Source organism: Myotis daubentonii, chromosome 10 (genome assembly GCF_963259705.1).
Source record: "Myotis daubentonii chromosome 10, mMyoDau2.1, whole genome shotgun sequence".
Lineage (NCBI taxonomy): Eukaryota > Metazoa > Chordata > Mammalia > Chiroptera > Vespertilionidae > Myotis > Myotis daubentonii.
This window is the reverse complement of record NC_081849.1, coordinates 20,779,869-20,807,591: the sequence shown is the minus strand read 5'-3', so window position 1 is coordinate 20,807,591 and position 27,723 is coordinate 20,779,869. Positions and strand designations below refer to the sequence as shown.

Here is a 27,723-nt window from a genome sequence, read left to right as displayed (position 1 = left end):
TATTATATTTATTCTTAGGTAAAATGTGAACATTCAGAATTTATGGTTGTTTTTTATTATTAGCTAGATGGAATATTGCATATTTGCTTACTGTAACAGTTTATATTTTATTTTCAGAAATTTCTGTTTATTTTTTGCAGATTTGCTAGAATATTATGTTTTTCTTATCATTTGCAGGAGCTCCTTGCATACTGAGAATATAAATTCCTTGTTACATAGCTATAGTTTGATTTTTTTAATTTTTAAAAATTGTCTTTGAAATTCAAAACTTTTAATTTTATGTTGTTAAAATCATCAATCATTTTTTTCTTTTTAGAAAATCTTTATTATTGAAAGTATTACATATGTCTCCCTTTTCTAGCCCACCTGCACTATTGCCCAGGCCTTCACCATTCTATTATTATGTCCATGGGTTATGCATATATGCATATGAGGTCTTTGATCGCTTCCTCCCACACACTCACCCACCCACACCGGCCTTCCCTCTGAGATTCCACAGTCTATTCCATGCTTCCACGTCTGTGGCTCTATTTTGCTCATCGGTTTATTTTGTTCCTTAGATTCCACATATGAGTGAGATCATGTGATACTTGTCTTGTTCTGACTGGCTGATTTAGCTTAGCGTAATACTATCCAGGTCCCTCCACACTGTCTCAAAGGGTAAGACATCATTCTTTTTACTGCTGCATAGCATTCCATGGTGTAAAAGTACCATATCTTTTTTATCCACTCATATACAGATGGGCATTTGGGCTGTTTCCAGATCTTAGCTATTGTAAATTGCCCTGTTATGAACATAGGGATGTATACGTTATTTCTGATTGGTTTTCAGGTCTCTTAGGATATATTCCTAGAAGTGGGATTACTGGGTCAAATGGCCGTTCCATATTTAGTTTTTCTGAGGTAACTCCATACTGTTTTCCAGTGGCTGCACCAGTCTGCATTCCCACCAGCAATGTACTAGGGTTCCCTTTTCTCCACATCCTTACCAGCACTTGTCATTTGTTGATTTGTTAATGGTAGCCATTCTAGCAGGTGTGAGGTGATACCTCATTGTTATTTTAATTTGTATCTCTCTGAGGATCAGTGACTCTGAGCATTTTTTTTCATATGTCTCTTGGCCATCTGTATGCTTACTTTGGAGAAGGGTCTATTTAGGTCCTTGCCCATTTTTTTTTTTATTGAATTGTTTGTCTTTTTTTTTAAGTTGTTTGAGTGCCTTATATATTTTGGACATTAACCCTTTATCAGATGTATCATTGCCAACTATGTTACCCCATACAGCGGGCTCCCTTTTCATTTTGCTGATGGTTTCTTTTGCTTGGCAGAAGCTTTATATTTTGATGTAGTCCCATTTGTTTCTTTTCTCTGTAGTTTCCTTTGCCCTAGGAGACGCATCCATAAACATATTGCTATGAAGGATGTCTGAGATTTTACTTCCTATGTTTTCTTCTAGGGTTTTTATGGTTTAATGACTTACATTTAAAACTTTTATCCATTTTGAGTTTATTCTTGTATATGGTATAAGTTAGTGGTCTAGTTTCGTTTTTTTGCATGTATCTGTCCATTTTTCCCTGCACCTTAAAGAGACTGTCTTGACTCTGTTGTATGTTCTTGCCTCCTTTGTCAAATATTAATTGAGTGTAATGGCTTGGGTCAATTTCTGGGGGTCTCTGTTCTGTTCTGTTCTATTGCTCTACATGTCTGTTTCTGTGCCAGTACCAGACTGTTTTTAATACAGTGGCTTTGTAGTATAACTTGATATCTGATATTGTGATCCCTCCAATTTTGTTCTTCTTTCTGAATATTGCTCAGGCTATTCAGGGTCTTTCTGGTTCCATATAAATTTTTGGAATATGCCATTGGTATTTTAGTAGGGATTGCATTGAATCCGTAGGTTGTTTTAGGTTGTATGGACATTTTAATGATGTTAATTCTTCCAATCTACAAACACGGTATATTCTTTCACTTGTTTATATCTTCCTCTATCCCCTTTTCAAGGTCCTCTAGTTTTCTGAGAGAGAGAGAGAGAGAGAGAGAGAGAGAGAGAGAGAGAGAGACATTGACGTGAGACACATTGATTGGTTGTCTCACTCTGGTGCCTGGACCAGGTTGGGAATCAAACCTGTAACCAAAGTATATGCTCTTGGCCAAGAATCAAACCCATGACCCTTTGGACTGAAGGCCAATGCTTCACTGAGCCAAACCAGTCAGGGCTAGAAGTATTTGATTTTTTAAATCTATGTTTGTGTTGTTTTAAATTTTAGAATGTTTCATTAAAAATTTTGTTTTATTAAATAATGGTCAAAACATATGAATCAAGATTTTTACTTTATGATAATTATTCATATTTTTAACAGAAAATATTTTTTTATTTTTTAAATTTATTTTTATTGTTTAAAATGTTATATATGTCCCCCATTTTCTCCCCTCTGCCCCCTCCACCCAGCCGCTACCCCACCCCAGGCCTTCACTGCACTTGTCTGTGTCCATGGGCTATGCAAATATGCATATAAGTTGTTTGATTAATCTCTTCCTACCTCCCATCTTCTCTTTACTCTGAGATCTGTCAGTCTGTTGCATGATTTTAGGGAGAGAGGAAGGGAGAGGGAGAGAGAAAAATAGAGACATCAATGTGATAGAAAGACATCTATCAGCTGTCTCCTGAAACCTGACTGGGAATTGAACTAGCAACCTTTTGGTGCATGGGATGATGGCCAATCATCTGGGTCATACCAGCCAGTGCTGTTTCTTTTAATTATACTCCGAATTGTTTTGCACTCAGCATAGAATGAAAACACCTCAAATCACCATGGTAACATAGACAATTCACATTTATCACAGTGAACTAATATACATTGACAGTTTGTGTAATTATAGAAAATCAGGTCCATTATAAATAAATGATTTGGTATCCTTTTCTAAATTAAGTACATCAATTATTGTAAAAATGAGTAGACCTCTCAATTTTATATTTTATCCATTTCTATACCTACTTTAGCATCTTTATCTATATTTGAATACTCACAATAATTTTGAAAATATTAATTCTGAAATACATTGAAAAAATGTACCTCAAGATATTTCAAAGAATGAATTATTACAAAGGCATGCATTCACAAGAAAAAAGAACAATTTGACATTCAGCAAGAAACAAAATGATGACTCAACTGGTAAGAAGTGAATTTTAGCCTTATTTTACTCTTCCGAAAATATTTTCATAATGAAAAAGTGAATTATTAAGCTTTTAGGCTTAAAAATATAATATGATTCTAATTCCAGAGAGTTATATTTTATAAACCAGAATTCTCATAGAAGGCTGACTAATATAAAACCTAAAGCTATACAGAAAAGCTGCTTTAGAGAATGGGTGAAGGCAATTCTGTATGTGACCTATTTTATTTGGGTTCATAGACCTACAGGGAGGATTCATACTCTCCAAGGGCATAATATCAAGGCTAAGTATAGCATTCAGTTAATTCACAGAATTACACAATAGTTCAAGTGCTGTCATCAATGTGCACATCCTTTTTATAACTTTTAATGTGGATCTCTCCCTTTTCTTTCATTCTTTTATTCATTAGCTCTCCCTTTCATTCTGCTCCCTTGCTCCATTTCTTCTTCTCTTCTGCCTTCTATCTGCATTTCTCTTTTTTTCTTTCTCCCTCTTGGCTATTTGGCTTATGACACATGCTTATAACTGATTTATTCAAGACCCACTTCTAGGTATTTAGTTATTTATTTATTTAGTCAATGCAAAGAGTGTAATAAGTACCTATGAAAATACTTTCTGCCCATTCCTCCTGAACAATCAATATTCCTACTTTCTAAAATACATTTTTGCATATTTTGAGTATTCTGAACACACACATAAATTAATTTTAATCACTTATACCTTTGTGAAATGTATTTTTTGCACTTTTTCTATTTAATATTATATTGCTACGATTCATCCATATTCATGGCTGTCTCTGTATTCATTCATTCTGACTGCAGTATTCCATATCCACAATAGACTTATTCACTCTCTTGAGGGTGTCGAGGGTGTCTGGGATCATTTCAGGTGAATTCTATAAATTTTCAAGGAAGATATTATCACAATTTTATACACACTCTTGCAGAGAATGGAAAAAGAGGGAACGTTTTCCAATTTATTCTCTGAGGCTAGTATCATTCTGAAACCTGCATGAAAACGATATTATAAGATAGAAAAATTATAGTTCTAACTCATTCATGAGTATGAATGTAAAGATTCTAAACAAAATTTTGCTGATCAAGTCCAACCATGCAAAAACAAAACAAAACAAACTAAAAAATTCGAGTCAAGTTGGATCCATCCCAAGCTTCCATGACATAATAGTTGAAAATGTATAAATAGCCCTAGCAGGTTTGGCTTAGTGGATAGAGCTTCAGCCTGAGGATTGAATGGTCCCAGGTCTGATTCCAGTCAAGGGCAGATGCCCGGGTTGCAGGCTTGATCCCTAGTGTGGGGCCTGCAGGAGGCAGACGGTCAATGATTCTCTCTCATCACTGATGTTTCTATCTCTCTTTCCCTCTCTGGAGTCGATAAAAATATTTTTTTAAAAAGAAAATGTATAAATATAACTCATTACAGTAACAGATTAAATAAGAAATTGTCTCAAAAGGTGCATGGAAGACATTGCTAATATTAAACATGTATTAGTGATAAAAATATTAGTGTATTTAAAATCAAAGGGCTTTCTTAAATTGTAAAAAGCACCAATGTGGAAAATACTTTTTCTTTTTAAAAAGTTTTTATTGATTTTGAGAGAGAGAGAGAGAGAGAGAGAGAGAGAGAGAGAGAGAGAGAGATTTATCGGCTGCCTCCTGCAGGATCGAGCCTGCAGCAACCTGGAATCGAACGAGCAACCTTTCGGTGCACAGGATGATGCCCCATCCTGTGCATCGAAATATTTCCACTCTGGCTGAGTCTCCCCAGCCAGAGGGGACGTATTCTTTTAAAGTTAGGAGAAGTGTAAGGATGCCCACTGTCATTAGTTCATTTAAAATTTTATTGAATGTCCTAATGCAGTAAGAAAAGGAGAAAAAAAGATTGGAGGCATAGGAATTGTTAGGGGGAAATGAAATTGTAATTTTTTTGCAGATAATATGATTCTTTACATAGAAATTTAAAAATGTAGAGGCAAATGCTTAAGTATAATAAGAGAGTTTTGCAAGGGTTTTTTAAACCTAAAAAAATATTGACATTTTAAACTGGATACTTCTTTTATTGTAAGTGGCTGTTCTGTGCATTGTAAAATGTTTAGTAGCACCCGTAGCCTCTTCCACCAGTCACAAGAGGTACATCACCCCCATTTGCAACAACCAAAAATGTCTCCAGATATTGCTAAATATACCTGGTTGGACAGTTGAGAACCCCCGGCTAGAGATAAGACTAATATAGGGGGAAAAGGCAGCTCCGTTCTATGTACTAGCAATAAAGTAGCAGATAATATGAGACACCATTTACAATAGCATCTGAGAATATTCATTACCTAGGAATAAATCTATAAAAATAGTCAAGTGCTGTGAAAAGAAAATTATAAGACTTTATTAAAACTTAGAAAAGAATATTTAAACAATTGAGAGACAACTCATGCTCATGGGTAGGAAGATATAGTAAAGATGTCAAATCTTTCCTGATAATTTATAGATGCCATATATTTTCCTATCATAATCTAATCAAGATTTTTCATGGAACTTAACAGGATGGTTGTAAAATTGAATATGGAAGAGTATAAAGCAAAGAGATATCAGAACACTTCTGAGAAAAAGGAGTAGGGAGTGGAGACTTGCCATGAAAGAATACCTTATTGTCAATAGTATTTGTATAGTATGACATTGGGTGAAAGAGAGACAAAGGAATTAATGGAAAGGGAGGGAAAGGCCAGAAAAAGACCGAAATCGCCACATAACTTACGTATAAAGGGGAGGCACCTGTCCAGTCAATTGGGAAAGGGAGAGGGGGTAGGTATTCCTGAAAAAATGATTTTCAATATAGGAAAATAGTGAAATTGTATCCCAGTCTCATATCAACTAAAGGTGGATTAAAAATGAAAATATAAAAAGCAAAATTTAAAAACTTCTAATAAGCATTCATTATAAAAATTGATGATTTTAAATCCAGATGACAAGAGCATTTTTTTCAGCAAGACATTGTACTAAACAGTCAGAGACTTCCTCCTAGTACAGAAAATTCAAAAAGGCAGGAATATATGAACACACACACACACACACCACTCTTTCATAAATGTGCTCATCACTGTTACATATACGATTATTAATAAAGCCCTACTAGATATATGATGATTAATTAATAACTTGCAATGGAAGTCATGTATATAAATAAATATATAAGATATTAAATACCCCCCAAAAAAGAATGATAAAGGACATAAGAAGGAGTTTTCCTGTTAGCCAATAACAGTGTACTGAGTTCAGAGTATTGCAACACTTTGGTTTTGTTACCAAATTCCTTTTAAGATGTAGTACTTAATCTTGTCTAATTATTACTTACTCTTTCCATTCTTTCCTTTTACCAAATCTTTGATATTTTATGAGTCTTACTGGTCACTCTTTTTATAAGAGATTTTATTTCAATTTCCTAGTTTACCTGCTATCCTGAGATGTGTATTACTAAGTAATGGACCTTTTCTTATTTTGAAAGTTCAATCAGCTTATCTGAGTACAGCAGCTTCCCCTTCTGTGTGGTTTCACTTTATGCAGTTTGAGTTACCTGTGTCAAATGGTTCTGAAAATGTTAAATGGAAAAATTCCAGAAATTAAGTTTTAAATGATGCACCATTCTGAGTACCACGATGAAATCTCATGTTGTCCTGCTCTGTCCCACCCACAATGCGAATCATTCCTTTGTCTAGAGTATTCATGCAGTGTATGCTACCTGCCCATTCGTCACTTAGTAGCCATTTGACTGTGGTGGTATGGCAGGGCTTATGTTCAAGTAACCTGTATTTTAGTAATAATGGCCCTAAAGCACAAGAGTAGTGACACTGCCTTGGCCAGTATGGCTCAGTTGGTTGGACGTCATCCTGTGCACCAAAGGGTTGTTGGTTTGATTCCAGGTCAGGGCACATGCCTGGTTTTGGGGCTTGATCCCAAGGAGGGGGAGTGCAGGAGGCAGTGGATCTCACATGGATAATTTTCTGTCTCCCCCTCTTCCTTCTTCTCTCTCTAAAAGTCAGTTTTAAAGAAGAGTAGTGATGCTAGTGATTCGGATATGCCAAAGAGAAGCCATACAGTGCTTTCTTTAAGTGCAAAGGTGAACGTTCTCAAGATAATAAGATAAAAATTGTATGCTGTGGCCCTAACTGGTTTGGCTCAGTGGATAGAGCGTCAGCCTGCGGACACAAGGGTCCCAGGTTCGATTCTGGTCAAGGGCATGTACCTTGGTTGTGGGCACATACCCAGTGGGGAGTGTGCAGGAGGCAGCTGATCGATGTGTCTCTCTCATCGATGTTTCTGACTCTCTATCCCGCTCCCTTCCTCTCTGTAAAAATCAATAAAATATATATATATTAAAAAAAATTGTATGCTGCAGTCGCTAAGATCTATGGTAAGAATGAACCTTTGATCTGTGAAATTGCAAAGAGGGAAAAATAACTTCGTGGTAGTTTTGCTGTTGCAACTCAAACTACAAAAGTGTGGCCACAGTGTGAGATAAGTGCTTAGTTAATATGGATACAGCTATGCTGTGCAGATGAAACTAATGTAAAATAATATTGAGTGTAAACTGTAATTGAAAAATACAATTAAGAAAAAGAAAATCAGAAGGAAGAGAAAAAAAAACATTTTTTAAAAGGATGGAAAAGGCATTAAATTTGTGGGTGGAAGACCTGAACAGAAAATGTGTTCTGATTGACAGCAACGTGTTTTACCAGAAAGTACGGAGCCCATAGGAAGACTACAGCAAGGGTCCCCCACAATGAGCGACACTCAGCCATTTAGTGCAAGTAATGGGTGGTTACACTGATCCAGGAATAATTTTGGACTGAAAAATATAAAAATTACTGAAAATGCTACATCTGCTGTGGAGGAAGTGGCCGCCACATTGATTCCGGAGAAAGGGTACCTTTCAAAGCAAGTCTTCAGTTGGGATGAGACCTGGATCTCCTGGAAGAAGATGCCCAATGGAACCTACATTTGTAAAAGTAGGAAGAAGGTACTGGGGCATGACACATGGAAGGGCAGATGAACTCTGGTACGATGTGGCAACATTGCAGAGCATCGGATAGAGCCAGACATGGAAAGAGTAACCCATGGGCTCTCAAACACAAAAGCTATCCTACCATTTGTTGGCACCACAGTCAGAAAGTGTGGGTGACGGCCAACTTGTTTATGGAATGGTTCCACCAATGCTTAATCCCAGAAGTGAAAAAATATGGGGAATAGAGAGGGCTGGGTTCAAAGCACTATTAATAATAGACAATGCATCTGGCAATCCTGAATCTGTTTGCTATGACGATGAAAATGTCCAGGTGTTATTTTTATCTCCAAATACCTCTCAATGCGTCAGCACCTTAACTGGGGCTTCATTTGTTTTGCCAAAGCCATATACATCCACCTGGTATCTGATCATGTTGATCAGTAATTGATGCAGACCTTAATCTGGACACAATGCAATGCTGGAAATCATTTACCATTGCTGACACAGTAACATTCATCACAGCTGCAGTGGATGAATTAAAACCAGAAACTGTAAATGCCTGTTGGAAAAACTTATGGAGGAAAGACATGAATGATTTTAAAGGCTTCCCAGAGATCAATGGAGAAGTTAGGAAGATCATCCATGCAGCAAGGAAAGTTGGTGGAGAAGAATTTGCTGATATACTTGATAAGGAAATTGAAGAGCATATCGAAATGAGGAATTGGAAGAACTTGTTGAGTCATCTATAAAGGAAGAGGAAGATGAAGAAGTAACCGAAGCAGAACCAGCAATGTGGACATTACTGAAATTTGCTCATGTTTAAAATTGATATTCAAATTGACAGACATTTAAGGAGAATTTTATAGAATATGATCCTCGAATGGAACATAGCATTAACCATATGGGTGTGTGATCACCAAAGGATTATACCTCTACAGCAATATTTTGATGAGTTAAAAGGAGACAACAACCTCCAATTACAATGTTCTTCCAAAATGTTTCAGCAAAAATACCTTGAACTATCGACAATCCCCAGCCATCAACATCCCCTACTCCTGAATCTAACCATTGACATCATCATGGCTCTCTGATTTAGGATCACCCAAAGCAGATGATCCTCCCTCTGAAATATCATCAATAGTAGCATAATGCTTTGCCACAATGCAAACATCATTCACCTCACTTCATCTCATCATGCAGGCATTTTATCATCTCACATTATCACAAGAATAAGGGTGAGTACAAGACAATAAGATATTTCGAGAGAAAGAGAGGAGAGAGAGAGGAGAGAGGCCACAGTAACATGACTTTTATTACAATATATCTTTTTAATTATTCTTTTTATTATTATTTATTGTTGTTAATCTCTTCCTGTGCCTAATTTATAAATTAAACTTTATCATAGGTATGTATAGGAATAAACACAGTATATATAGTGTTCATTACTATTCATGGTTTTAAGGATTCACTGGAGATGGTGGAATGTATTCCCCATGGATAAGGTGGGGCTACTGTACTATCAATTCAGTTATAGGTTGTATTTCTACTTCTCAATCAGTGTTGTTCGATAACGACAATCGCACTTTGCATTCTTAAAGAACCTTAAATGCAAGGATCATAAAGACATTTCTACAAGAGGAAATACTCTTGTTAGTTCAGTTTTGTGAAGGAAAATTGATAAGGAGGATTGCCTGAGAGAATTAGAAATACCATTTGACTATATTCCTTATCTTATTTATTTTATACACATACATAATCAGTTAAAGAAAAACATTTTTGACCTAACATTCTTAAAGGAGGACACATTTTTAATACTCATACTTAGTTTTTGAAAACATCCAATTGAGTGAGAACTTTAGCCAAGGTAAATGAGCATGGAGATTATACAGTGAAATTCTGGAGTGTGGCTACACATCTGGATTCTACCTTTATATTCTACTAGAGGCCTGGTGCATGGATTCGTGCACCAGTGGGGTCCCTCGGCCTGGACTGCAGGGATTGGGCTGAAACTGGCTCTCTGACATCCCTTGAGGGGTCCCAGATTGCAAGAGGGTGGTTTTTGGGTGACACACCCCTGAATTGGGTTCTCTTCTCTCTGGTTCTGGGTGTGTCACCCAAGAACCACAGCTGTCAAGTCACTGCAGCTCGACAGCTCCTGCATTGAGCATCTGCCCCCTGGTGGTCAGTGCACATCATAGCTACCAGTTGGAGTGTCTGCCCCCAGGTGGTCATTATGTGTCATAGCTACTGGTCAGACAGTCAGATGGTCACTTAGGCTTTTATATGTATAGAATGTTTCCACATTGCAATCATCAGCATTGACTTTAAAGGAGAATCTGAAAGCAGTTAATTGATCCATGCTAATGTCTTTCTTACTCAGTTCTAAACTGCATTATTCTTAAAGTTTTATAAGGTGATAGGAAGTGAAGCATACATTTCCACATCTAATACAATTTTAGTTATTAATTTAACTATTCATTGATAACCTACTTTTCTAGATACTGGTGTATTATGATTGTCTACTATAACCATTAGACTAATTGCCTATAATGACTTAACAATGAAAGAAGTTTGTTTTTTACTTAGATATTAGTACTCAATATATGAATGGATGAACAAATTACTAACGCAAATCTCCTCTGAGCACTCACACAGGAATCCAGGAGCATGCAAGCCCTCCTGTCTTTAACATGTAGCTTCCCCAGTTGCCCAGGATGTAATTTCCATTCTAGCAGCCAGAAGGAGGAAGAATCATAGAAGACCACTTGGGGAGCTTTAATGACTGAGGCCCAGAAGTAGTATCTATCTCTTCTTTTCATATTTCCTTGGCTAGAGCTAATCATTTGGCTGCACAACTAAGTACAGGAAAGACTAGAAATGTAGACTCTGTATGTGCCCAGGAAAAAGAGAATATGGATTTGAATGTTCAGACATGTTCTGTGCTACATATAGTAGTGAACATAATGGAAAAATGTTCCACAATCATGGGGCTGATAATATAACAATGTATAACAACTAGTTAAATAAATTACATATTTTTGATACTTGTAAGTACCATGAAGAATAATGTGTGTAAGAGCAACTGTTAGTGAGAGGAAATGGCTAATTTGGATGTGGTGATTTGATAGGACCTGTCTGTGAGAGTCAAACTGGGATATAAATGATAAGGCACCAGTCATGCAAAGAACTGCATGGGAAAACATTAGGGGTGGTGGGAGGGGAGGGAGAGAGGGAGAGAGAGAGAGAGAGAGAGAGAGAGAGAGAATGAATATCCTGAATGGAGCAAACTCATGTGGTTGAAGAACTGGAAGAAGCCAGAGTGGATAGAGTATAGAAATTAGAAATATTAAAGAAATAAAAAGATGTTAAAGGCCATGATAAACATTTTGTGTTATATTCTAAGTGAATGGGAAGCCGTTGCATGGTTTTAAGGAGAAGGGCCATATGGCTTGATTATGTTTTAAGGTATCACTCTGGTTGCAGAACAGAGAGTGGTGTGTCATTGCTCAGTGTGAACACAGGATACTGGCTAGGAATTCAGGGAGATATCACAGTAGCTTGGGCCAGCATAGATGAAGAGGAAATCGAGAGAATGGGAAAATCCAGGATATGTTTTGGAGATAGAATCTGTTATTGCCTAAGACGTGGGCTTTTGTTTGTTTCTACCACCGAGTTTAGATTTAATTTTAGGATCTTATCTCTTGATCTGACATCCACTGAGCCCCAGGTCAGACATCTCTTTAGGGGAGAAACTAGTGAAGGGGGTTCAGTCCAATTGAAGGGGAAGGGAGGCTGAATCAGAATGGCTCAGGAGTGGACTTCTTCCCAATGAACGGAGGGTTGGAGCAATGACCGCTGAAATGAAATCTTTCAGTCCTGTACTGATAAATACAGATGAAGGCTGAGCACTTGAAATATGGCTAGTCTGAACTGCAATGATCTGTAAGCATAAAGTATAACCGCATTTTGAAGACCTGGTATGTAAAAATAATTATAAAATATCTCATTAATATTTTCATACTGGTTACATTTTGACATCATAACATTTTGCATATAGTATTGGATTATATCATAACATTTTGCTTATAGTATTGGGTTACATCAAATGTATTACTGAAAATAATTTCATCTTTTTTCTTTATGTTTTTGGACTTCTTTAAAGAAAAACTTTGATTTTCAGAAAAATTGCTCAGCTAGTACAGGCAGTTCCCTTATTTCACCCACCCACACGCAGTTTCCCCAATTATTAACATTTCACATTAGTGTAGTACAATTTTGCAGTCATTAACCAATATTGATGCATTATTGTTAATTAAAGTTTATAGCTTACATTCACTCTTCGTGCTTCACAGTTAGATGTAGGGTTTGACTTAGGTTTTTCACTTGATTGGGTGGAGGGACAGCTCTCAGCTGCTCACTAAGGGGAAAAAGACTGTGAGAAATGTGTTTGAAAATCTAAAAAGAATCGAGTGTTAGGTCTCATGTATAAAGTTGAAGATACCAAATAACCAAGCAGAGATCCAAGTAATTGGATAAGTCTGTGCACTCATCAGTGGAGGGATGAGGTTACATTTCAAATTCAAATGGTGTGAAGCGTTAATGACAAGCAAATGGAAAGAGTGAGGATAGCTCACTCAAAAAAATGTTGCTTTGCCCTGGCTGGTGTGGCTCAGTTGGCTGTTGTATCACCCCGTATACCAAAAGGTTACAGGTGTGATTCCTGATCAGGTAATTTCAATCCCTGGTTGTGACATGTATGGAAGGCAACGAAATGATGTTCTCTCTCACATCAATGTTTCTCTCTCTCTAAAAAAATCAATAGGAAGTATATCCTTGGGTGAATATTTAAAAAAAATTAAAAGTTTTGAGAGTGTACAAATGACGCAGGGTGGTTAGTAAAAAGATTTTCTGACTTGATTTTCTATTCAAGATGAGAGCTATGAGAACTCTTTTTTAAACAGAGGAGAATACTGCAGACAGTCTAAGTTTGTTGATTTGAAACAAAGAAAAGTTAACTGTGGAACTGGAAGTGTATGGAAGGAGGTCTAGCACTAGGGAAGGGATCAGGGACATGTGTGCCAATAGGAGGAGGAGATAACATGACAGGGTAGATGCAGGGAAATTGTAGGTTTTGCGTGATGAGAGAGTTTTTTCTTATTGCTTTTCTTCCTCAGTGTGGAAAAGTATGGGACAAGCTGAAGCAACAGGAGAAGGAAGATGTTGGATATGTGAGGCATGGAACAGTGAGCCATCCAAAAGGGGGGAAAGTGGACTAATTGGGAAAGTTTGGTAGAATTCAGGAGCAATGTTGACTAAACATTTGACGTCTGAGGTCATGAATTTAAAGTAAGACCAGATAGCAAGGTCAGCACTCAATGAAGCCAGAGGGGCATCTAATGTGCAGAATTTAGGGAGGGGCTCACTCTGAGTTTTGCCTGAAGCAGCTCACATGCCCAAATCTAGGCCAGGCCTTGCCAGACAGTAAAGTTTTATGATTTTCTCAAATAATATTGAGCTACTTGAGTGTAGGCAAAAACATATGCACAACTCAGTTTAATCGTGATTGTGATTTGGCATTGAAATAAAATTTGACAGAGATGTACAAGAGAACAGATAATATTTGCAAGGAAGATCATAGAACCTATGCAAGAATAGGAGGGAAGAGAAACTACATAGGGGTGAAGTCTAATGACAAATTGGGCTGATAAGTTAATGAATACATTTAGGGGCTCATAGGATTGTTGCAGGGGTAAGGAATGAAAGTTGGTTTCCTACGAGGTAATATAGTTACTCAATAAGACCACTTTTAGAGTGTGGTTTTAATAGTGGGTGGTAAGAGGCATGAAAGGAATGATAACTGAAAGTGAGGAAGTCAGCTAACACAGAAGCCAGGCTGTTGGGTCATCCAAGTAGACAACGAGGTGGAGAGAAGTGATAACAGGTGTGTGGATAGAGATGCATACAGACCATCAAATGCTGAGTTCTTCACTGAACAAAGGCTGAGTAACTGATATGTAAGAGTAATCTGACTGATTCCTAAATAATTAAACTATGAGATGATTCTGATTCACATATATACTTCTGTTTATTGATTCTAATAAATACTTAATAAAATTAACTGGATAAGGAGAGGAAGAGCATGAATAATTGAGATTCTGTTGAAATTTGCTATTTCTTATGGCATTTTGGTCAATGGCATATCTCAGACACTCATTTTTCTTTTAATGGCCCCCCAAAATTACTATGTTAGCTTCATTTTTAGCTTCCTTAATTTTTTCCTGCTTACCCAATATGAGAGGTAGTTATGAAAAGGAAAGTAGATAATGTTTTGTAGCAAGAGGGAAGAAGGAAAGTAATAAACATGAAAATATACCGAGTGGCTTATACTTATAAATATATTTGTAATATTTGCATATAAAGGTGAATGAATTATTCTCCTTTTTTCATGTTGTGGAAACAAGAAAATGTAGATCAAAGAGCATAAGTGTAGGAAAGGAATGGATAACGATGATAACAGTTTCCATTCACTGCACAGCTCTCATGTGTCAGTCACCCACTAAGTGCCTTCCTTTTGTAAGAGCCCAGGCACGTTGGGGTTATTATGCTCTCTTGACAGTTGAGAAAACAGGTTTAGTGAGGGTAATGTGCCCAGATCATACAGGTAATTGGCAGAACCAGAAACCAAACTCCAGTCCCTGAGTCCCAAGGCCATACCTACTGTTCCCCAGAATAATATTGAACAGAGCCAACATTTTCACATACAATCTTCATTGGATGTATCATTTTTCCTACAAAAACACATTGAAGTATTTGATGTGCCTAGTAATAAAAATATTATTTTCCAAAAAATTTTCATTGAACAGAAAATATTCAAGATGTATAGACTCTGAGAGCAGTTCCTGACTGGTAACAGCTGCCATACAACTCCACGTTGTTTGTTTCCATTTCTCCTCTAGTGCACATCGAGTAAAAAGTGTTTAAAGGAATTAATTGCCTTCAAAGTTTCTGAAATAACTAAACTCTAGGATGGAAAAAAACAAAACAAAACAAGAAAATTTGATGGAGCATAAGTTATTATATATATTATGTAATATATATATAATATCAGGATGGCCTTTTAAATTTCTACTTGTAGAAATAAGTAAAAAGCATGGTCCCTCATGGCTACTCAAGGGTGTTCTTTGTGGTTCCAGATCATGGAACCACAGTGCAATCACTGAAGAAGAGCCAATATGCAAATGGAGTTCATTTTTCATGTGAAAGGTTTGAAGTACTCAACTGCAAGCCTATCTCCGGATCTGAAATCAGATTAGTAAACAAGTCACAAAAGTGGTTTCTAGCATCACACTGATAACAGTGTGAAAGGAACTGATTTGGCTCCTTCACTGGTGAATATAAAAGGTGAGAGGTGATATAAATGAAGTTATGAGGAGGGTATATATGGATTTTCTGTATATTATTAGTTGGTGTGTCTTTCATGCGTTACTGTAATTTATTGATTGCTCACTCAATATCAAGCACTGTCTTTGGTGCAGTGCCTACAAAGATAAGAGATACACTCTGCTTTTATTAAGGAGACCATAGTTTTGTGGGAGAGTTCAAGGGTCCACACAATGTTGAGCACATAATAGGTTCTCAGTAAATAGTTGCTGAATACATGTTTTGGTTAGGTATGGGGATGAATAGCAAAAGTGTGTGGAGTGTATGTAGCAAGTACTTTGATAGAGCAGGATAGGACATGCAGAGACCCTTGGACTTCTGCTGAAGGTTTCTGTAAGCGTGACCATCAAGTCACATTTGGGAGGCATTATATAGAGAAGAAAGGTTAGGAGGAAGGAGGATGGGAACTTACAGAAAATAACATGTGCAGAGACAGGAAGCTGAGAAAGAGCATGGTGAATTTACAGAATTGGATTTTCAGTATCCAGGGCATTGTGTTGAAAGAGGAGAACAAAGATTAGTAAGGGGACTTCAGGAAAGCCATATATGCTCACCAAGAAATGCTTATGTTCTTGTATAGACGCTGGATCTCAAACACAGCACTGTTATAACACAGTAGAGAAAATAATGGTTAATACTTATTAAATGCTTACTATATACTAAATGTTTTACATATATTAATTTTTTGAACCTCATCTGTCCTCCTGAGATGGGAATTACTATTAGCTCATTTTAAGGACTAGAAAGTGAAATACAGTGAAATCAAGTAACTGACTTGAGATAATAGAGCTGGGATTTAAACCCAATGATCTGGCTCCAAAACCCACACTCCTACCACTTTAGTATATTGCCTCTTAATGCAGTGTCAAATTTTGTGTAACGTGCTATTAATAATGATATTTGAAGTATCTAAGTTGAAAATTATTATTTTTGTGATAATACATCTCTCATTCACTTACTTTCCAATATAATTTCTCATGTTGGAGAAAAGAAGTGTAGGAATGGGGGGAGGGGGACTAGGAATTATATATAATTTTGAGACATTTATAAGAATGTGTTATACAAGTAGCAGTCTTCCATCCTGGGTAGCATTAGGGTGAAAACGTTTGGAAGACTAGAGACCCAGTGCATGAATTTCTGCACATTGAAAGGAAATTAATTAGAAGAAATGTTTTAATGTTGCTCTTCGCCCTTTCTCTATAATAGAAGTGTCAACCAAATTCACAATTGACAATGACAAATGGAAATACACGCCTGCGACTAGCATCAGCAAGAGCTTTATATATATATAGATAGATAAACTTGCTTAATTAGACCTGCTTTCTGATTCAGCTAAACTTTTTCCAGCCCAGTGAAGCACCCCAACTTATCTTTCAGGTAATTGTCAGCAACACAGCAGTAAATATCAACACAAAGCAGATTATATTGTAGATCACGCAGGGAGAACAAAGGATGAAATATTTAACTGCCGCAGTGTTTGACTATATTCTTCTCAGTGAGAAAACCTGAAGTCATTTTCAGGGTCCACCATTTCTTACTTCTTTTTAGTTGTGTCAAGTTTCTAAACTTTCTAAATCTCTGTTTTCTGGCTAATGAAAAGAAAATAGGATTCTACCGAGTCTCCTATGTACTTACTCCAGGACTTCTGTGAGGATCAAATGAGATGAGGCATGTGAAAACACTTCACAAACATTTGGTTAAAGTGTAAAATGTTTGCACTTGGCTATAAAGCAAGTTGTGTTCCTGGGCTAAAGAAACTGCAAGGAGGCTAGTCGCTAGGGAGAGGAAACCGGGTGTTGCTACATGACGTCATTACCCACACCCACAGTGACCATTTCTGGGCTGGGCTGGGCTGGGCTATGGGGCACATTTTGTGCCATGGAGCCTCGGCAGCATTGGCTGCGATTCGGTGAGCTGTCGCTCTGACGTGGTGGGGGGCATGTGTCCCAATTGGGGGAAGCTGAGTGTTGCTTTGTTGGCATCAGGTCCGCAGTGCAGTTCCTTTGTAAATGGCCAGTGCGTGTCATGGCAGATCCTGCATTGAGCATCTGCTCTCTGGTGGTCAGTGCGTGTCATAGTGACCAGTTGGATGGTCGGAGGGACACTTAGCATATTAGCCTTTTATATATATAGATAGTCATTCAGTGAAGGATGTGACAATATTGGGGATTTTAGTTAGAGAAAATAAAATGTTCTTTTATTCATGGAGAATATGATATCGATATTTTTGAAATAACATATAAGTGTCAGGAATTGTTAATGATGTGAATATAAAATTCACAACTGACATGTATTTTTCCATTCAGGAATGCCTTCCCATTTGAATTCCCATAATCCTTTGCCTAGATATCACTTAAAGAACTTTCAACATCCTGTCTATTTCTCTGCATTGGTGTGTACTGAAATACATATGGAATGAATAAGAATCACATCTAAATACCCAAAGTGTTGTTCATGGCACTTGACAAGCACTTGTTTATTTAAAGTGTCTTTATTACCCTAGTTTTACATATAAGGAAACTGAGGATTGAAAGGTTAACCTTCTTGAGGCCACTAGGAGTTAAAAAAGGTTTTAGTCAGTGGTGGCAAATGGGTTTCCCATGAGTATCTAAGGAGTAGCTAAGACAGCACCGATTGCTTGGAGAGATCCTATTTTACTTCCTAATCCCTCATTTCTTTCTTAATTTATATCAAGTAATTTCCAATATGAACTATCAATCATAATTTAAATGCATACAGCTCCTTTAGGATTTCAAAATATGTTCATATTCATTAAGTCCCTATGTGACAAGTGAAGAAAAAGAGATAAGCCCACATTGTGGAAATAAATGGGGAAACAGAGTTAGCATGGACACGACCCTCTTGACTCTCAGACCAGTGCTCTCTCTTCCATGCTGTGCCACTTTTTATGGCCAACACCAGGTACCTGTGGCCACATTAGAGACCTCACACTGTTTAAATTTTAGGAATATTCCAGACAACAAAGGGTGTTAGATATCTCTTTATTTAATACTAGGAACGTACCCTAATTGTTGCTGTGTGACTCTGATTGTGTTTATTTGAAAGTTCCTCTCTTTAGTCATCCTTTTAGTTTGACAAGTTAAAAGTAAAATTTTGTTATTATTGCTTTTAATTAAAAGCTCCACAGGTAGACTAAGAAACTCATTCTAAGATGGAAATATATGGAGTTGGCATATAGAACAATTAGTAGTATACATTTTTGGAGAATACAATATGGAAAAGAGATTGCAATAAGGGGACACTTCCTAGTACAGTATAGAAATTAAATTCAGTATGCTGTAAGAAGAAAGTCAGGGAAGGGGCCTGCAGAGAGAAGATAGACACAAAGAAACAAGGTTGGTGTCAGGTGAATTTGTCCGATAGCAAAGAGTAGTGCAAGAAGACGAGGCAGGGGAGGATCTCTGAAGACTGTTAGAGAAAAGAAAGGTTTGTATAGATACTGAGGCTCCATGGGACAGGAAAAGCATTGGGGATAGTGATCCCTTTCTACTCTTAAAACCTTTGATTATAAAAAAGTTAATCGGAGGGAAAGTAAAAGTGAGAAGCTTTTCAGAGAAAAGATGAAAGCTCCCGAGAGAAATGGGAGTTTAGAAAAGAAGGCATTTCGTGCACCCTGCTGCCCTCCCACTCTTACCCTTGTCGCAGTGGAACGAGGGGAACTTTCATGATCTGAGCAGGGTTGAGACTTCCCAGGGATCACTTCCTCACACACTGAAAGCTTCCCAACAGCAGTCCACGTGGCTATGCTCTTGGGCAAAGGTAGTGGAAGCAAAGGCTTGGAAGAGAAATTGCAGAGGGCAACTGCTTCAGAAGGGAGCTCAGATCAGAGTGAGGTAAAACTCCAGGGAATCTGGCTGGGTCGTCTTCCTGCCACATTTTGAGTTGCTGTTGGTAGTTCCTATTGTACAAGAGCTATTATCCTCCAAGACATGTACACTCTTCTCCATTAACTGTCATTCTCTGCAGCCAGTATTGACTATTCAGCCCATCCACTTTTATTTATGTAACTGTTAGCCTAACTTGGATACTCATCATTTACTTTCTCACATGCACGATAAAGCATGTCTTCTCCCTGTACCTACTTCTGGGCCTCTTTTCATGTAGAAGATATTATGCTATCAAGACTGACTTTATATGGATTGCAACTCTTCATACCTCTTACCATGCACAATATATATTTTATATACCTTCCTTTCTTAGAGAGAAATAAGCCCAGTGGGCTATCTTACTAAGACTTTATTAACATTGTTTTCTGAACATTTTAGGCAGTGCTGGGACACCCGTCACTTTTAATGAGAACGGAGATGCTCCTGGGCGCTACGATATCTTCCAGTATCAAATCACCAACAAGAGTACAGAGTACAAAGTCATTGGGCACTGGACCAATCAGCTCCACCTAAAAGCAAGTATCAACATAAATGTACACCAATGGATATTGTTCTCAAAGAAGAATGCTTTATTTTTAAGCATAGAACCTTTATTAGAATACATTTTCTCCTAAGTACATTTTTAGAAAATGTATGATTTGATTCTATCTTCAACTTTAAAATGTGATGGAAAGTCTTAAATGTCTGTAGAGATAGCTGATAATTGTAGGGATTTAATGAAATACTTCATTTTCTTTTCATTGACTATAGATACACTTAGGGCAATTTTGCCCTTTTCTGAAAGACTCACTTGGTCAAGTCTTTGTACACTGTGTGTGTGTGTGGGGGGGGGGGAGCGGGGAATTGGGGAGTGGATAATAGAGTATGCCATGAATGCTAAAGTTGGGGCTTAAAAATAAGTGTATTTCATCTTTATCACATCTAAGGGGAGACCTTTAGACTACATCTGATTGATGGAAGTGCATCGTGATCTGGATCTGCATTTCATCTTTCTTTTTATTTTCATCTTTCTTTTAAAAAAATTATTGATTTTTTACAGAGAGGAAGGGAGAGGGATAGAGAATTAGAAACATCGATGAGAGAGAAGTATCAATCAGCTGCCTCCTGCACACCCCCTACTGGGGATGTGCCCGCAACCAAGGTACATGCCTTTGACTGGAATCGAACCTGGGACCCTTCAGTCCACAGGCTGATGCTCTATCCACTGAGCCAAACCGGTTAGGGCTACATTTCATCTTTCAGTGGCAACACCAGAGAAAGTTAACATGCCCAACATGATGTCTATTGCTTAATAGCCCTTAGAGATGCCTGCTGCCCCTGTCTTACCTCAGGTGCTGTCAAGACACAATGTCATGTGAGGACAACTTGGATAGAGCAGGGAGAAGCAGGGCCTCAGGGCCTGAGGATGATGCAAAACACAGCTGAGCATTTGCCTGCCCGGGTGCCACACTGCCACAGAGCTCTGTCTTCTTCTGCTGAGGTGTGGTGGGGACAAGGCGGGGGTGGCATGCAGGATGGCGAAGGGCAGAGGAACTTCTTCAGATGTTGAACATCTCCAAGGGGCTCTCCTAGGGAAGGAGGCTTCAGGGACTTTGGGGAGAGCTGCCTCTGATTGACACCCACCAATCATAAGGGGCTCTGAGCAGGAAGCCAATCCTGAACTTGATGGATAAGGAAACCCAGGAAGTCACAGGGCACAGGGCTGGCGGTGGTGGCATGGCAGGGTGCAGGGGTGGTTGGAGCAGTTTGCCACTGGGTAGGGAATTATTTCACATTTGAACAGCTCCTGATGCCATAGCAGTGCCCACTGGCTTCTTTGGGTATTAAGTAGGGACTTCCTGTAGTCTCAGAAAAGGACGGGCATTCTTTCATTCAGCATCTCTTCTACATCTATAATATAGGACTATTTGCAGAAATTGAGGGCCAAGGAATTGCTACAGCAGCAGCGTTACCTCCGTAGGCAATAAGATGCGTTTAAAGTGCTTCAAACGAACGAGAAACATATTCTTCTTTCTATTGTCTTAATTTGTATTCCATTCTTTCCTCTAATGAAAGTATCTCCTCTTCTTGATTCTCAAAGCTACCATAACACTGTGAGAGTTGAGTTCATTTCCTAAATCAATAATGAAGTTCATTTCCTAGCTACAGCTTATCCTAGCTAAAAGGTAAAAGCTCATGCCATAGATGAGGGTAGGAGGGAGTTCACTCTTGTCTCTTTGTATAATGTACACATGGACTTTCATGTGTGTGAACCTACTCGGAAGACACCTATTTAGCATTTTAATACATGTTCACTTCCACATGTCCAAATATAGCCCTTCAGTGGTATGTTTATACAGCATCAGTCACCCATGTTCTCAGAAAAGAAGCAGATGATGAAAAATAACAAAACTAGGGTATTTAGGATCAGTTGTCTCTGAAATGGCTTCCTGATAATTAGCTCAGTTATGCATTGAATAGTGCACAAATACAACTTCTGTTTCAACTACTGCTGTACTATGCATGACCATGTATCTCCACTTCACTGCATGCAGTAGCCTCCTGAAATCTTACCCTTTGTTCTGCAACCCAGATTGACATTTATCCGAACAATCAACAACTCTGCAGGTTGTTGACACCAATCTGAAAACCAATAGCTTTTAAAATTTGTCTTTATTGTCGAAAGTATTACAGATATCCCCCTTTTATTCCCATTGACCTCCCCCCCGCCCCCCGCCCTGCACCGTGCTATTACTGTCTGTGTCCACGGGCTGTGCATATAAGTTCTCCAGTTAATCTCTCCTCACCCCACCTCCTCCCCCCACCCCCACCCCCGCCTTCCCTCTGAGAAGCAGTAGCTTCTTGGCAAAAGCCCTTTTGAAAGTGGACCTATGTTAAATAGAATAGATATGACAAAGAAAATTTGATAAGGGCTAAAATGAGAAGCTACTTTTTTATCTTTTATTAATGCCAAACTGCCTATTAGAGTCTTATGATTAGGTATTTGCATAACAAAATTACGTGGTTGACAATATGTGTACTAATATATAATACCATGATACCTAAAATAATTATACACACAAGTATATATACACACATCTCTCTATTTGTGAGTGATATATTTGTTATAAAACTTTATATCATGTTACTAGTATTGATCATAAAAGACAACAAAACCACTTATAAGAATTATCTCTCAAGCATGGTCATGATCATTTATAACTTGATAGAAGTCTTGTTTTACTGAAACAGGAAGAATGAAACTCTGAGAAGAAAAGAGAGTGAATTAGACTGTGGGGAGAGGTTATGTCAATTCTGTTGAATTCTGGAATTTATCAGAAAACTAAATTTTCTTGGGAGTTCGATCAGTCACCTGCTCGAAGGTGGAGTAGGGGGTGCTTGGAAAATGACCGATTTGTTAAAATTCTGCTTAGAACTGGGGCAAGGCAGCAAACAGGTCATTTGCCTCCCTTTCATCATATGTAAAATGGAAACATTATTAGCACCTACTTCTTTGGTGGTAATAAGAATTAAATGAAATAGTAAAATGAAGCATTTAGTCCAGGGCCTGGCACACATGAAATGCATAAATATTACCTGTTATTAACCCAGTGCCTCATGGTTCTGTGTGGTCAGTGGGAGGTCTGCTAATGCGTGCGGTGAGAAGTGAAGGTCCCTATTAGGAGAGGCTCTTGCTTTTAGAAAGTTCAGAGAGAATCTCTACATTTCAAATGCTGATTATTTGTCCCCACACTTCACTGTTTCTGCCTGCCTTTACTATTGCCCTTAATGATTTAGAAAATCTACCAGCACTTAAAAAGTAAACTTTATGGAAGATAAATACATAGGTATTTTTTATAGTAGTGTGCGGCTACTTATTGTCACCTAGGTGGTTAGTTTGGAATGGATTTGTTAAGTTCATCCTGTGCACAGATTCTGTGCTAAGTGTTGGGACTAGAGTGAATATGTGGTCCCTGTGCTCAGGGAGCTCACATCCTAGAAGGACAGACAGACACTCAAACCAATAATTCTAGCACAAAGAGGCAGGTGCACTGATGAGGGTGTGTGCATGTTTTTTGTTGTGTGTGTGTTTGTGGTTTTTTAATCCTCACCTGAGGATATGTTCATTGATTTTAAAAAGAGAGGAAGGGAGGGGGAGAGAGAGAGAGAGAGAGGGAGAGAGAGAGAGAGAGATTGGTCGGTTGCCTCCTGTATGCCCCCCAACCGGACATTGAACCCACAACTAGGAATGTGCCCTGACTGGGAATTGAACCTGCAATATTTTTGGTGTGTGGGGTGATGCTCCAACCAACTGAACCACCTGGCCAGGGAGGTGTGTGCATGATTTTGCAAGGGCAGGGTAGAGAGTGGTTGCTAATCAGGTGAGAGTTGTTGAGGGACAGGGAAGGGTACTACTCACGTTATACTCCACCTCTCCTTATTCTATTAAGCCAGATTGATAATATACTAGAGGCCCATTGCACGAAGAGATTCGTGCAATAGGCCTTCCTTTCCCCTGGCTGCCTGCGCTGGTTTTCCTTCAGCTCCCGGGACCCAGGCCTTTGCTCCGGATGGAGCCTTCAGTCTTCGCTCCGCCGCTTCGCCCCTATTTATGCAAATTAACTGCCATCTTGGTTGGGTTAATTTGCATATTCTCCTGATTGGCTGGTGAGTGTAGCAGAGGGACAGTTAATTTACATGTTTGTCTATTATTAGGTAAGACTAGAGGCCCGGTGCACAAAAATTTGTGCACTCGGGCGGGGGGGGCCCTCAGCACAGCCTGTGCCCTCTTGCAGTCTGGGACCCCTTGGGAGATAACGACCTGCTGGCTTAGGCCTGCTCCCGGGTGGCAGAGGGCAGGCCCAATCCCTAGGTGCAGCCCCTGGTTGGGCTCAGAGCAGGGCCAATTGGGGAGTTGGGGCACCGCCCCCTGTCATGCACAGAGCAGGGCCGATCAGGGGGTTGGGGCGCCAGCCCCTGTTACAAACAGAGCAGGGCCGATAGGGAGGTTGTGGCCCCACCCCCTGTCACACACAGAGCCTCAGGGAGATCAGGGGGTTTGGGCGCTGCCCCCTATCATGCTGATCCCGGTGCCAGGAGGCCTCCTGGCTCCGCTGATCCCAGTGCTGGGAGGCATATTACCCTTTTACTATATAGAATAGAGGCCTGGTGCACGGGTGGGGGCCACTGGTTTGCCCTGAAGGGTGTCCTGGATCAGCGTGGGGGTCCCCACTGGGGTGCCTGGCCAGCCTGGATGAAGGGATGATGGCTGTTTGCAGCTGGTCACACCCCCTTCAGGGCGGGGGTCCCCACTGGGATGCCTGGCCAGTCTGGGTTAGGGGCTGAGGGCTGTTTTCAGGCTGGGACTGAAGCTCCCAACTGCTCCTTTTTTTTCTTTTTTTTTTAATTCTGGGCCAGCTTTAGCTCTGAGGCTCCAGCTCTTAGGCCTCCGCTCCTGAAAGCAGGTATCTGGTTTGTTTCGGTTCTCGAAACTCTGTATCAACTCCAGTTCTGAGATCCCAGCTCTGAGATCCCAGCCGGCTGAAAGCTGGTTTCTGGGCGTCTGTATTTGTTACAATGTTTGAAACTGCAGGCTCAGAGGCCTGCAGCGCAGATGGGGAACATTGGAGTCCTCGGTCACTGAAGCAAGCAAGCCTCCTGTTAGTTTCAAGCTACCTGGCTGCCGGCCGCCATCTTGGCTGACAGTTAATTTGCATATCTCGCTGATTAGCCAATGGGAAGGGTAGTGGTCATATGCCAATTACCATGTTTCTCTTTTATTAGTGTAGATTTCACATTCTCAGTGATAAACAATTATCAGCCAATTATTGGACTAATGTGTACTTATTTTCAAAGATCCAGTTTTTCTGGCTGAATTCAGCCATAGAATGATTTTTTATACAGAGAGTGTATAATTAAGCATACATGAGCACAACAAACTTGCCCTGAATATACTGCATATAAGTGGAGTTAAAGAATTTTAAAATAAGTAAGTCATTCCTTTCTTTTTCTTGAAAATTATTAGGTGTTTCAGTTTATCAAAGACATTTTTTTATTGCAAATATTATTGTTTCTTTTTCTTTTTTTATGGAACTAACATATGTTCTCCACTTAGCGATTACAATCAGTTAATATAAATTATTTGTTTTAATTTAGGGCTTCTATTCAGTAATCTCAGTCCACTCATGAAAGTGAATTGGAACAATTGGGTCTTTCTATTTGTTAGGCTGATTTTCTCAAGAGACAGGTGGTGCTTATTAGTGATTACAAACATATTGTAACCTAGAGGTTCTGAGTAAGCATCAAAGCCAGAACTGAAAAGGAACAGCCATATGCTGCTTTGAGTCCACAGGGAGAGGGTGGATCAAGGTTACTGGACCGGCCTGAAATAACTCAGGGCTCACATTTTTATTCTTCCAAACACAGCCACTTTTGTGGTATTAGTGTAGGAATGCGATGGGTTTTTGCTTATTTGGTTTTCTTCTCTTTTTAGCCAAGTAAATAATTTGAAGATAAATAAACATAGTCAAGGACAGTGAGTTCACAGGTGCCTCAACCATAATTAGTGATATAGTGTCAATTGGAAAGGGTGATTGGAAGAAGAAGGGCTTCATTGAACCTGACTTAATTTTTGAGTGGGCCAAGTCATAGGTACTGAATTCTGAGCCTCAGTCTTCTCATCTGTTAAATGGGGATAATCAATGAAGATTAGATGCCTTGTGGTCAAGAACAAGACTCTCAAATCAGAAAGATGATGTCTGAATTCCAACTTCTCATTTATGAGTCTTACAGCCGTGGACACATTGTTTTTACCTCTCTTAGTCTCAGGTTCTTCACCTACCTGGAAACAATCATAACTACTTCATAGAGTTCTTGGGATAATTAAAGGAAATTGCATATACAAACAGGCTAGAACATTGTCTGACACACGTTCGCTGTTAAATAAATATGGTAATAATAGTTTTGTTTTGTTTTGTTTTGCCAGTATAAGTAGGCTACTAAGGAGCACCTATAATAGGTATTTCACCATATTCGCAAAATCTTTCCTGCCTTTATCTTGATGTTCTGGGTAGGTAGTAACTGCAAAAGGTGTGCATACACCATGAAAGCTTGTCTGTGCATATACTTGTGTCCTCAAATGTTTATTTTGGTATGACAAACCAATGGACTCCAGGATTCCAATTCATTGCCGACAACAAGCAAAATTTCTGATGGAATTTAACTGTCTTTCCTATGGACCTGTAGTATGGTATTTATAACATGATATTCTAATTGAATAGATTTGTTTACCTATTGATGGCCATTCAAATACATATTATACTGATGTTTCTTCAACTTGCTCAGAATATAGAAAGGCAGAATTTCTGAGTCTCCTCATTTGCCGCTCATATTTACTGTTTTGGATAAACATCAAAAGTTTTTAACCAAAATCATTAGATTTATTAATTTCATAGAGGAACAGTTTTTCTATAGTGAAGATTATTGAAATAGTCTTGAAGTAGGAATGAATTGAAAGGAGTTGAAACAGTGCTTGAGGGAGACTTGACATTTTATTTGCTTTGACTCTCAGAAACCATGCACTTTCTCTCTGCCTCTGTTTTCCCATTTACAAAGTTGCCTGCATTTGAAAATGTGCTTTTATAGTAACATCTGTGCATGTTGAGACAAGCATCATGTAAAGAGCGCCCTCTCCTACAAAGCATGAAGATAAAGTCAGCTCCCTGAGGTCTTTCACTACCTTCCAATAGAACATGAAACGCCATTATAAATGCCTTTATACACTATTCTGAAAATGTCTTGTTCTGCTCCCTTTCCTTGTTACAAGATGATTCATTGTTAAAACTATATATTTGTCTATTGGATACAAATTTATTGTTTTCAGGAATGTTATTTTTGCTATCAATGTTTATAAGAAAACAAGCATTTGGTAAATTCATGGTTTTGACACATTGAGCAAATGTCAAAATTATTAAATTTTTACTACATTCTTGCCAAGTCAGAGTAGTTTTCAATAAGTATTTGTTGAAAAGTTATTAATAATATGCCATTTTCTAAATGCTGACTGAATATGGTGCAATGATTCAAGATTATTGATTAGAAAGTGGACTACTTGTACACACATTACTTATTCAGTGACAGCTCCATGGCAGGCAGGATGCTAAACCTTTGAGGAATACAAGATTCAATAAGATATAAAGAATTTGCAATATA

General features: G+C 38.6%; 1 protein-coding gene across 1 annotated transcript in view; it reads left to right on the top strand.

Annotated features, from left to right (window-relative positions):
- Window positions 1-27,723, top strand: part of GRM8 (glutamate metabotropic receptor 8) — a 751,450-nt gene that overhangs the window by 606,787 nt on the left and 116,940 nt on the right. Inside the window, exon 8 of the mRNA XM_059711703.1 lies at window positions 19,912-20,048. Coding sequence (XP_059567686.1) covers window positions 19,912-20,048 — 137 coding nt within the window. The remainder of the gene's footprint in view (window positions 1-19,911; window positions 20,049-27,723) is intronic.